Genomic DNA, 13,093 nt, shown 5'->3' on the forward strand with positions numbered 1-13,093 from the left:
AGTCCTGCTTCATATGGCTTGCCCTTCTCTATACAGATTATGCCCCAGGCTAACTGGACAATTCTCTGCCCCATAAATACACATTTCTCACTGTCTCTACTCAGCTTACTCTCCAATTCTGACATGGCCTTCCTTCCATTACTATCCTTCACCTAAATGAAATGCTACTTTCTTGATCTTAACTGGAAATGCTTTCCTGTGCTCTCACCTTGTTTTAATATTTTAATATAGTTACTGTGCACTATGTTATATAATCATTCTAGATCATAACTTTGTTGGGAGCAGAATCCCTATCTTATTTTTTCTTTGTATTTCCAATTCTCAGAAGAGCACCTTGAATGTTTGCTTTTGACCAGACATGATTCCTTCAATACAAGGAAGTTCCTGGAGACATCTCCTTTCTTTTTTTCTTTTTTTTTTTAACTTTTTATGGGGCAATGAGGGTTAAGTGACCAGCTAGTAAGTGTCAAATGTCTGAGGCTGGACTTGAACTCAGGTCCTCCTGAATCCAGGGCCAGTGCTTTATCCACTGTGCCACCTAGCTACCCCAAGACTTTTCCTTTCAATGCAGATCAGGACCTTCCCCATAGCTTATCCACCTAGGTGACTAGGAGTATGAGAGCTCAAACAGAACAAAACATAGAATGTATCACAGATAGGAATTCAACCCAGGTCTTCTAGACAACAAAGCTAACTCTGTAGCCACTACTTATACTTCTTCACACCTTGCACATAGTAAGTATTAGGTGTTGGTGAATTTAACTGAATGTAGTGTTATCGATTAGAATACCAAAAGCTAAGAGATTATTTAGTCCCTTCCCTTTTGCCACATGATCCTGAGGATTTTACTGAAGGAAAGAATCTAAATCAGCCCCTTTTACATAACCTATCAGATGCCTTTTGTGTTAAGTATGCAACATGGTATAGTGGAAAGAAAGGAGTAGAGTTTGAATCTTACCTGCCTCAGGTACTTATCTGCTATATGACCATGGGCAGGTCACTGAACTTCTCAGACCCTTTTCCATTTTGGTAAAACAGGACACTGGCAAAGCCTAGACCTGTGACGTCACTGGCATACTGGAAACTCCTTCTACCAATGCAAAGTCAGTACCTTCTCTGAAATAGATAGTTTTGAGAAAGCTGCCTCCAACACTGAGAGGGTAAGTGACTTGTCCAGGACCATAGTCAGAATGGGTCAGAGGGAGGATTTGAACCTAGGTCATCCTGACTCTGAAGCCAGCTCTCTATCTAAAATAAAGACAATAATTACAAGACAAGAAACGTGGTAGTCCCACTGCTTGACCATATGCAGATTATTATTTTTTAGTTCTGGGTGCCATTTTTTAGGAAGCACATGAACAACTTGGAGAGCATCCCATAAGAGCAACTACAGAGGTGAGCTGCCTAGAGACTATTACACTATCTTAAGAATGAGTCAAAGAACTCTGGGACTAATTGGTCTGATGAAGAAAATAATTAGTACAACTATTTTCAAGTGTTTGAAGTACTATCTATCATTTGGAGGAGGAATTAGACTTATTTTGCTTGGGCAAAGAGGGAGAACTGGGAACAATGGGTTGGAAAGAAAAAAGAGTAGATCAAGTTAAGCAAAAATGGACTTTGTAGTGAGAGCTACCCATGATCCACAGGCTTGGGGGATCTGTTTATTGACTGACTGACAATGCTTAAGGCATAATTAGAAATTCAAGGACCAATTGCAGCCAGCAGTGATAAGTTCATTACCATAAGAGAACATGAAGGAGAATGTAGGTTTCATCATGATAAAGTACTGTTTTTTAGAGACACACATCCCACTCATGTTTCAAATTAGGAAAAAATCCCTCTTTGCTTCACTGACTAGCCAACAACACTAAGGCATGCCTTTGGTGACATAAAGAACCATAATGTCTACCAAGAAGGCTAGCTCTTTGGAACTCACAGACACCTCACTGGAGGCTGCTCTTGCTACCAAGTTAAGAACATCCCATGGGGAACTGAGGGTCCTAGAGAGTTGCGCTCATCAACTCATTGTGTATCTTTGACAAATGTCTGTATGTATTCCTGCTGTTATTAGCTGGTAAAAGAGGTTTGGCGGAAATTGTTTTTGCCACTTGCATCACTGACTCAATCTCACCAAACCCCTAACCTGTACTTGGGACCAGGGTGCAGCCAGCCTGGAAAAGGTTACCTATTGGAGGTTCTTTCCCATCAATGGGACTTTGATTAAAAACAAAGTCTAAATACCTATAACAAACATTGTAAGAGGGGATTCCTGTTCAAGTTCTAATCAAACTAGATGGCTTCTGAGGTCCCTTTAATTCTGCAATTAGATATACAATCCAAGCCATGAGATGAATGAAATTCTATTCAAGTGCGAAAGCATCCATGCTTGTTAGAAAGCTGTGCTGTTATGTCCCCTTGAAAAAGAATTAGGTCATTTCTTACCCAAAAAGTCTCCTGAAAAGGGGATGCAGGAATAAAAACAAGACATTGTTGAACCATACACAATTTTCTAATACTAAATTTACTCTGAATAACAAATATGTTTAAAAAGGGAAAGAGGTCCACAAGGGTACAACTGAAAATAAAAGCCCAGTATTGCAAACATGGAAAGGCAATTATTTTGAAAACTGATGTAATAAAAGAAAAAAAAAGGAATTCATCAGTGAAACATATTAGGTACACAACATACCTAAGCAAAGGAAACAAGCAGCCTGCTTTTGATAAACCTAAAAACCATAGCTATATAGAATAAGGAATCACTATTTGATGTAAACTTCTGGGAAAATTAAAAACTGGACAGGTTTCAAGTAAAATACAGGTTTAGACCAATATTTTATACCATATGCTAACATAAGCTCCAAATGGCTATGTGATATGTATATCACATGCATATATGTGTGTATATATGTATGTGTGTATATATATATGCATGTGTATATCACATAGCCATTATATATGTATATATGTATATAAATATGTATATATGTGCATATATATATATATATATAAATAAATGGTCATATCATAAACAAATTACAGGAATAAAAGAAATTACCTCACAGATCTATTGATAGGGAAAGAGTTCATGACCAAACAAGACAGAGAGTATTCACAGAAGATAAAATGGACAGTGTCAATTAAATAAAATTTAAAATATTTTGCACAAACAAACCCAATATAGTTAATATGGGGTGTTCCAAAAGTCTTTGTGAAGTTGTAAGCAGTCTCTTCTTGCATGCTCATTACACACACACACACACACACACACACACACACACACACACACACACACAGCTTTCTAAAAAAATTATATATATTTAACAAGTCATTCCCCAATTAATAATGGTCAAATAATTGGTTAAAGGATATGTACAAGCAATCAAAGCTATCTATAATCATATAAAAAGTGTTCTTAATCACTGCTGAGTAGAGAAATGCAAATTAAGACAACTTCATACCTAACTGGCTAATATGACAGAAAAGGAAAATGAAAAATATTGGAGGAGATGTGGGAAAACTAGGATATTAATGTTTTGTTGGTGGAGTTGTGAACTGATTCAACCATTCTGAAGAGAAATTTGAAACTATGTCTAAAAAGATATAAATTTGTGCATACCTTTGATTCAGCAATAGCACTATTAAGTCTGTATCCCAAAGAGATCAAAGAAAAAGGAAAAAGACTTATATATACAAAAATATTTAGAACAGCTTCTTTTGCAGTGACAAAGAATTGGAAATTGAGGAGATGTCCATCAACTGGGGAATGGCTGAACAAGTTTTGGTATATGATTGTGATAGAATACCATTGTACTATAAGAAATGATGAACAGGGTACTTTCAGAAAAATCTGGGAAAACTTAAATGAAATAATGCAAAGTGAAGCAATCAGAATCAGGAGAACACTGTACACAGTAAAAGCAATATTGTAAAATGAAGAATTGTGACTTAAGATATTCTTAGCAATACAATAATCTAAGACAATTCCAAAGGACTCATGAAGAAAAATGGTATCTACCTCCAAAGAAAAAGATGGAGTCTAAGTACAGATCAAAGCATACTTTTTTAAACTTTATTTTTCTTAGGTGTTTTTTTTTTTTGGTCTGCATATTCTTTCACAACATGACTAATATGAAAATGTTTTCCATGATTGCACATGTGTAACCTATATTAAACTGCTTGCCTTTTCAATGAGTGACAGAGGGGCAGATGGGGAGTAGGTAGGTGGGAGAGAATTTTGAATTCAACATTTTAAAAAATTATACATAATTAGGAAAAACTCTAAAAATAAAAACTATATATATATATATACACACATATGTATATATACACACAAGTACACAAATACCCACATATACCCACATATTTAGAATAGATCCATATGTATAAGAATAAAAGCCATTCTCTTATTTATTAATGGCTAAAGGAAATGAACAAGCAGTTCTCTAACAAAGAAATTGAGGCTATCTATAGCACTATGAAAAAAATCTCCAAATCACTAATGATTAGAAAAAATGCAAATTAAAATCAGAAAGCCTACCTTACTCCTATCAGATTTAGCAAAGTTGAGGAAAAAAAGGAAAATGAAAAATGTTGGATGGACTTTGGAAAAACAGGTACTTTGATGCACTGTTGGTGGAGCTGTGAATTATTCTACCCATTCTGGAAAGCAATTTGGAACTGTGCTCAAAAAGTTACTAAACTGTGCAGACCCTTTGACCCAGCAATATAACTAATACTATTATATTCCAAAGAGATAAAAGAAAGAACAAGAACTATATTTACAAATACTAATAGCAGCTTTTTTCATGGTAGGATGGAAGTGGAAACTAGAGTTTCCCATCAACCAGGAAATGTCTGAATAAATTATGAAACATGAATGCATTAAAATAATGTTGTATACAGGAAAGCTGTATACAATGAGGAAAGAAATGGTTTCAGAGAAGCCTGGAAAAATTTATATAAACTGTTGCAGATGAAAGTGAGCAGAATTAGAAGAATAATTATATTGCAGGTATTTGTCTAGTGAAGGAATAAATCTTATACGTTTGAGATTATAGATAAGGATAATAGAAGGTAAAGACAGAAGTCCAACACACACTTTACAACAGAGGAAACTAGGACCAACACATTTAAAAATGAGGAACTTGTGACCCACTGGGGTGAAATATCTTGCCTAAGATTAAACAGGAAAAACTCAGTATTGAACACATGTTCTTTGTGTAAGGTACTGCTGCTTTCATATGAAAGTCATCTGGTTGCTGAAAGAAGCTACATATTTGAGATAAAAGCTAGGAATTATTTTTGATGTCTACATTTGTTACTGAATTAACTGTTCTTTTTAGAGGCCATTTGTTAGGTAGTAGAACTCATATGAGGATATATGTTTTTACTGCTTTGAAACTTCCTGTTTTTCTTAGTTAAGTTTCCATTGTCTTTCCCAAGTCAAACTATACTATTTATTTTGTGGGCTTCAGCTTTTTAGGCACGAATTGGCCATTGCCTAAAAGGTCCTAAGAGAAAAGAGACTAGAGATGGGGAGACCAAATAGGAAAGTCCAAATGAAGAATAATATAGGCTGAGAATAAGGGGTGATCACAGGAATGACAAGGAACAGGAAACAAAACTAACAGGACTTGGTGATGTCAAGCCTCAGGGATATTCAAGTTGAGAGGAAAAAAGATCAAGAGGAACATGACAGCTGTCATAAAACATTAGAAGAGCTGAATGCTGAAGTGTCATTTTATTACGGCCTACCAATAAGCAAATAATATTTCTCCTATTGGTTAGATCTCTTGATTTGTGTTGTGTTTTGTAATTATGTTCATATAGCTCCTGGTGTAGCTTAAATGGAATTTCTTTTTCTATTTCTTGCTAATAGATTTTGTTGGTAATATATAGAAATTTTGATGATTTATGTGGGTTTATTTTATATCCTATAACATTATTAGAGTTATTGTGTCAACAAGTTTATTTGATTCTCTAGGGTTGTTTAAGGATTCCATTATATTGTTTACAAAGAGTGATAATTTTGTTTCCTTAGTGCCTATTCTAATTCTTTCCAATTCTTTTTCTTCTCTAGCACATTTAGTACAATGCTGAATAATACTGGTAACAATGGATAACCTTGCTTCATCCCTTATTTTACTGTAATTTCTATTACAAATAATGCCCGCTGGTGGTTTTAAATAAATAATACTTATTTTTTAAAAAGCTCCATTAGTGGGAGGGCAGAGTGAAGATGGCAGAGGAAAGACAGTGACTCGGCTAAGCTCTCCCCAAAACCCCTCCAAATAATGCCATAAGACAATTCCTGGGGCAGCAGAACCCACAAAAGAGCAGTGTGAAACAATTTTCCTGCCAAAGACAACTTAGAAGGTTGCCAGGAAAGTTCTGCTGCACCACAGTAAGAGTGGAGCACAGTCCAGCACAGGCTGCACCATCACAGACCCAGCCCCAGCAAACCAGAAACAGGCCTTGGGAGCTACTGAATCAGCAACAGCAACAACTGCTTCTGGAACTCTTAGCCCACAGGTGGTAAGGGGGTCGAACAATGGACCAAAAGGAGATCACAGGGTCTTTTTGCTATCACTGAAGAAGGATTCTGTTGTTTTGCTCACACTTGGATTCAGGTCTCAGTCTCGCATGGTGGTCCCAGGCTGGGGAAGAGCACTAGCAAACCACAGCTTGAAGCCATGATAGAGCAGGACACCCCTCATAGTTCCAGGGAGGAAAAACAGGCTTGTAATCTCTTGCAGACCAGAGCACAGGCCATACCTCTCCTTAAATCATACCACCTTGGAAGAACTGAAAACTTACAAATTTCTGGAAGTATCTCTGAAAATAGCTGCACAAAACCCTTGAAGCTTCAGACAGTGCACTCTCTACCCTGGAAGCAGAACCCCACTTTAACAAAGAAATAGGCTGGGAAAATGTGCAAACACTAGGGAAAAAATTCTGACCGTAGAAACTTACTATGGTGGAAAGGAAGATCAAAATACATCCTCAGAAGAATGAAGACAAAGCTCCTACATCCAAAGCTTCCAAGAAAAATATGAATTGGTCTCAGGGCACAGAAGGGCTCAAAAGGGACTTTGAAAATAAAGTAAGAGAGGTAGAGGAAAAAATGAGAAAAGAAATGAGAGTGATACAAGAAAATCATGAAAAATAAGTCAGCAGCTTGGTAAAGGAGACACAAATAACACCTTAGAAAACAGACTAGGCCAAAGAGAGGTACAAAAAGCCAATGAGGAAAAGAACGCCTGGAAAAGCTGAAGTGGCCAAATGGAAAAGGAGGTACAAAAACTCACTGAAGAAAATAACTCCTTAAAAATTAGGATTGAGCAAATGAAAGCTAATAACTGTATGAGAAATAAAGAAACAATAAAAAAAAAGAATGAAAAAAAAAACGTGAAATATCTCACTGGAAAAACAACTGACCTGAAAAATAGATGCAGGAGAAATAATTTGGAAATTAATGAATAAAAAAAAAAAAAAAAGAGTTCAGACATAATCTTCCAAGAAATCGTCAAGGAAAACTGTCCTGATATTCTAGAACCAGAGGATAAAATAGAAATTGAAATAAAAAGTTCCATTTGTTTCTGGACTCTCTAGTGTTTTTAATAGGAATCACTGTTACATTTTGTCAAAAGTTTTTTCTGCATCTATTGAAATAATCACAGTTTTTTGGGTTGTTTTTTATATCGATATGGTCCATTATGCTTAAAGTTTTCTTAATGTTGATCCAGCCTTGCATTCCTGGCCGGCCACAGCATATGATCTTTGTGATATATTGTTATCCTTTCTTTGATAATAATTTATTTAAAGTTTTCACATCAATATCCCTCAGGGAAACTGAACTATAGTTTTCTTTTCTCTATTTTTGTTCTCCCTGGTTTGGTCATCAAAAACATATTTGGTTCATAGAAGGAAGATGATGAGTAGGACTTCTTTACCTATTCTTTCAAATCATTTATGTAGTACTGGAATTAACTGTTCTTTAAATTTTTGGCAAAATTCACTTGTAAATCCATCTGTTCCTGGGGTTTTTTTCCTTAGAGAGCTCATTTATGGCAAGTTCAATTTCTTTGTCTGAGACATAGTTATTTATTGTATTTCTTCTTCTGTTAAGCTGGGCAGTTTATATGTTTGTAAATATTCATCCATTTCACAGATTGTCAGTTATATTGGCAAGGGGCAAAACAGCTCTAAATAATTGCTTTGATTTCACCTAAAGTGGCAGTGCATTTTCCTTACTTTTTTCTCCCCTTACTTTTTTTTTTTTGCGCGGGGCAATGGGAGTTAAGTGACTTGTCCAGGGTCACACAGCTAGTAAGTGTCAAGTGTCTGAGGCCGGATTTGAACTGAGGTACTCCTGAATCCAAGGCCAGTGCTTTACCCACTGCGCCACCTAGCCGCCCCTGCCCTTACTTCTTAATAACGATTAATCAATGGATTGTCTACTTTATTGGTTTTTCATAAGACTAGATCCTAGTTTTATTTATTAATTAAATGATTTATTTTTTTTGCAGGGCAATGAGGGTTAAGTGATTTGCCCAGGGTCGTACAGCTAATAAGTGTCAACTGTCAGAGGCCAGATTTGAACTCAGGTCCTCCTTAATCCATCGCCAGTTTTTTATCCACTGCGCCACCTAGCTGTCCCCATCAACGATTTCTTACTTTCAATTTTACTAATCTCTTCTTTGATTTTCAAGATTTCTATTTTATGTTTATTAGGGGATTTTTAATTTGTTCTTTTTCCAGTTTTATTTTAAGTTGCCTGCTCGATTCATTGATCAACTCTTTTTTATCAATGAACATTTATCAATGAATAGAGATATAAATTTTGCCTGAAGTACTATTTTGGCTGCATCTATAAATCTTATTATGTGGTCTCATTCTTGGCAGTGTCTTTAATGAAATTATCAATTGTTTCTGAACCAGGAACAATCGCAAAATCTTCAATTTGACCTATTCAAATGATAATCAATGACAACAAAAATAGGAAATGGAAAAAAGGTATAGATATTGGCCTTGAGGATCTTCATATCCTTCAAAAGCTTAAGTAAAAGAATCATCATGATGTTTCACATGGTTCGCTTTCAGTCAAAGATATCAAAAACTACTTTGGCTCACAAATACAATTACCCTGCCAAGAAGAGATAGTGTAGCCCTAAGAAATAGTGATTTACAATACAAACTGAATTCTAAAATACTAGAGGAAATGAATAGTAAAAGGTGGCAAACATTTACAAAAGCAAAAAGCAGTGGAAATAAAAATAAGTCTAAAAAAAAAAGTTGGGCAGGGCAGAGAAAAATCATGAATGGTATCACTACTGAAAAAGATGATGAAGACACTAATAATATCCCATCCACAATTCCCACTTTTCTATATCAACAAAATCTTTATAAGACCTCTCTCCTCTCTCTCTCTTCTCTCTCTCTCTCCCCCCCGACCCTCATAGATAAATAGATAGATCGTTAGATATAGATATCCACACACACACACACACACATACATACACATGTATATATATGCATACGTATATGTAAAAGTTGGGGGTATTTTGATGATAATATTAAATGGGAATGGGCAGGCTTTCAAAAATCATATTCTACAATTGCCTACATCTTCAAAAGTCAGATATGTGATTTAAAGGCACAAAAAATACAAGCTCTCACTGTATTGTTTGCTAACTACAAAATGCATTTGATTCAGTAGATTAAAAGGTCTTGAAGGCATTCAATAATAAGACTGTCCCTTACACAAATATTAAGATTACATAGATTTCTAGATAAATGCAACAGACTGAACTTCATTCAACAAGCCTCTGATTAATATTAAGCAGATTATAGAAAGGAGACATAAAGGCACAAAAGAGTGAATTGTGTATGCTCTTCATAAACTGTGTGATGTTGTTTTCAGAGACTCCAGGCTGTTTCCCAGCACAAAAACCAAATCATTTCAACAAAAATGTTCACTAAGTGATAATGTTGATTTTGGCACATCACAGATGCCAAAGAATCAAAGTTATGGGAGAGATGCATGATGGGGTGAAGTAGGCAGCATCTAGTTTCTATGACTTGCATTCAAGAAATAGCATAAAAGATACCAATGAGGAAATGTACAAGTGGAAAACGAGTTGGGCTAGTCATGTAGTAAAGAAGAAAAGAAGAAAAGCTCTAATGTTTTGCACTCAGAATGTTGAAAAAAAAAAAACCAACCTAGATAAAGGTAGACAGCACATTGGATAGAAACTATCCTTTATATTTGTGTGGAAGGTCTAAAGAACTTGTACAAGAGTGACACAAGATAAAGTGTAATTTACAGTAATGGAAGGCATATCCACGAAGATCCAAGATCTATTAAAGAAATATTAGATGGCCATGTGACATCTTCAGAAAACGCAGATTATAAAATTTATAAGGATATATACTGCTGTGCAATTTTTCCAACATTTTATTTACTTTAACATATACTTAAAATTCTGTAAATATATTCAAGGGTTTGGGTGCAGTGTACACTTTTAGGAATGAAAAATCAGCTTTGTGGAACATTATTATTAAGACTGATTCACCAAAAATAGTCAGAAAAGGCGATATAAATAAAAATAAAAATGTGCAAATGATAACATTCAAAGGCTACAAATAATCACATGCAAAGGATAGAAAATATATAAGATATTCACAAAGGAGTCCTAAGAAACAAAAAACTGTAGATTTTTTAAATATTCAAAGTACAATCACCATAAAAATTCCCATGGAACTTAATTTTTAATTTGAATATCATTATTTACCTGAATAACTTGGGAGGCAATATGCTGAATCGTGTTTTATCCAAAATTTTCCTTATTTTGTTTCTTCCACCTGAAACAGTGTTTGCTTTCAATTTTTTATTTCCTTTCTCCTGTGGAAACATCTGTTCCATATCTCCAGGCATATCAGGGATAGAGTAGCGATTACTTTTCTTCTCAGCGATTTTGGGAATATGAGGAATACCATTTTTGTCTTGCTTTGTCCTACTAATTAGTTCTTTAAACACTGTGGAAATAAAGAAATAAAAATTACAATTCTTTTTCTTACCAGAAAACTCTTCTTATAACTGATAAAATCTAAGGCCAGTAACTGTAATAATGAACATGTCAACTAAGCTTTTTTGAAACTTCCTACTTTTCTTTATCATCATCATCACCATACTGTAATCATAACTGATATTTATATCATCACCTTCACAAATGATATCTACATATCACATTAAAGTCTGCAGAACACTTTTCCCTTTATTTTCTCATTTGACCTTCACAGGAACCCTGTAATGTAGGTGCTATTATTATTTCCATTTTAAAGATGAATAAAATGCAGGCAGTAAGTGATTAGTGAAAGGCCACATAGCTGATAAGAGTCTGAGTCAGCATTAGAACTAAAATCTTTCTGATTCCAAAACAGCAGAACCTTTTCCACAGAAGGGATCTGTGCTAGTGGTAATCATCAATCAGATAGTGAAAGTGGAAAGGAGATGGCTCTTTTAGATCTTATTAAAAGAGCTCTAGTTGATATAAAAAGTCACACATGAAAAAATAGAGCTGTTATATTTTCCCCAACTATTTGTGGTGAAGAATTCTAAACTAGATATGCAATAGAGAAGATGATAAATCACCAAGAATTAATAAACATTTATTAAGTTCCTACTATGTACCACGCACTGCGCTAGGTGCAGGGGATAGAAATAAAATGAAAAAAACAACCCAATTTACAAGAAAGTTACAATTTCAATGGCATAAAATTTAAAACCTTTTGCACAAACAACCTCAATGCATCCAAAATAAAGAAAAAATACTGAGAAAAATCTTTTTTACCTTGTATCTCTGAAATACGGTTGACATTCAAAAATCTAGGAGAAAAGTTATTCCCAAATAGGTAGTCAAAGGATATTCTCATATCATAACACTTTTTTTAAAAATACAACTTATCCAAAACCATATGACAAAGTGTTCGAAATTACAAAGAGAGATGCAAAATAAGAAAATTAAGGCTATGAGATATGGGAAAAGTCAATGATTAGCAAGGTATAGAAGATAAGCATTAACTCCTTCCTAGAGAAATTGTAATAAGGCATAACATCATGCGGAAAAATGATCAATGGTGCCAGAGAAATTACTAAACTGTTCATGCCCTTCAAAACAGTAATCCCACTTTTTATTTATTTATTTATTTATAGCCCAAGGAGAGCTATGGTAGAGAAAAAATTCCTATATGAACCAAATAATCACAGGTTAACAGTCAAAAAGCTGGAAATCACATACACAATAATTGGGGGGGGGAAGTAAATAAATTTTGAGATATGAATGTACCACTCCAAGAGCCAAAGCACCACTAGATATGCCTCAATTAGGCCCAGGACATGTCAGTTTCAAGGCCAGGAATCCATTACCTCCTACTTCATTTCTGCCATGAGATGCTGCCTGAGACAAATCACATGAGGCATTTGAGAGCTATGCTCCCTAATATGTGCTTAGGACCATGGAACTCTCCATTTCACTTATAGCTAAAACCTGAATGTGAATGAACTCCTTGAGAGCAAAGACCACTTCCACCTTTCTATTTGTGTCTCCAGTGCTTAGCATAGTTTTTTGTATATAATATATAGTCAGTACTTAATAAAGTGCTCATCCATCCATTCATCCATTCATTCATTCACTTTGTGGCAAAAGTAGAACAGTTTAAGCCTATGTTTTTCCTTTGGGATAATAATCTGAATTGTCCATTATTCATCAACAAGTAGCCTGAGTATCAGGAAGATTATTTTGGCAGCTCAGGTAAGGAAGCAGGATTAATTCTGAATTGATTAGAATATTCCTGGTGATAAGGGCCTTTACCTTACAAACTACCTTTTACCTCCCCTGACTGTTTAAATTTCTTCACAACCAGACCCCAATCTACCTTCCCAGTCTTACTATACATTTTTCCTCTTCAGGTTCTCTACTGTTCAGTTGCACCATCCTTACTATTCCCCACACAGCACTCCACTTCTCTCTCTATGTCTTTGTCCTGGGAAGTACCCACAAGTGGAATGCCCTCTTTCCTCACCTTTGCA

At 35.2% G+C, this 13,093-nt stretch overlaps 1 protein-coding gene across 13 annotated transcripts in view; it reads right to left on the minus strand.

Annotated features, from left to right (window-relative positions):
• Positions 1-13,093, minus strand: part of RAPGEF6 (Rap guanine nucleotide exchange factor 6) — a 210,147-nt gene that overhangs the window by 67,347 nt on the left and 129,707 nt on the right. For 9 of the 13 annotated variants that reach the window (XM_043990166.1, XM_043990162.1, XM_043990171.1 and 6 more), the window contains one exon: positions 10,797-11,040. In XM_043990166.1, coding sequence (XP_043846101.1) covers positions 10,797-11,040 — 244 coding nt within the window. Of the gene's footprint in view, positions 1-2,445; positions 2,458-10,796; positions 11,041-13,093 lie in introns of all 13 variants that reach the window. The other 4 variants (XM_043990167.1, XM_043990163.1, XM_043990160.1 and 1 more) reach the window with 1 other exon arrangement.

This window comes from Dromiciops gliroides, chromosome 2, assembly GCF_019393635.1.
Source record: "Dromiciops gliroides isolate mDroGli1 chromosome 2, mDroGli1.pri, whole genome shotgun sequence".
Taxonomy (NCBI): Eukaryota; Metazoa; Chordata; class Mammalia; order Microbiotheria; family Microbiotheriidae; genus Dromiciops; species Dromiciops gliroides.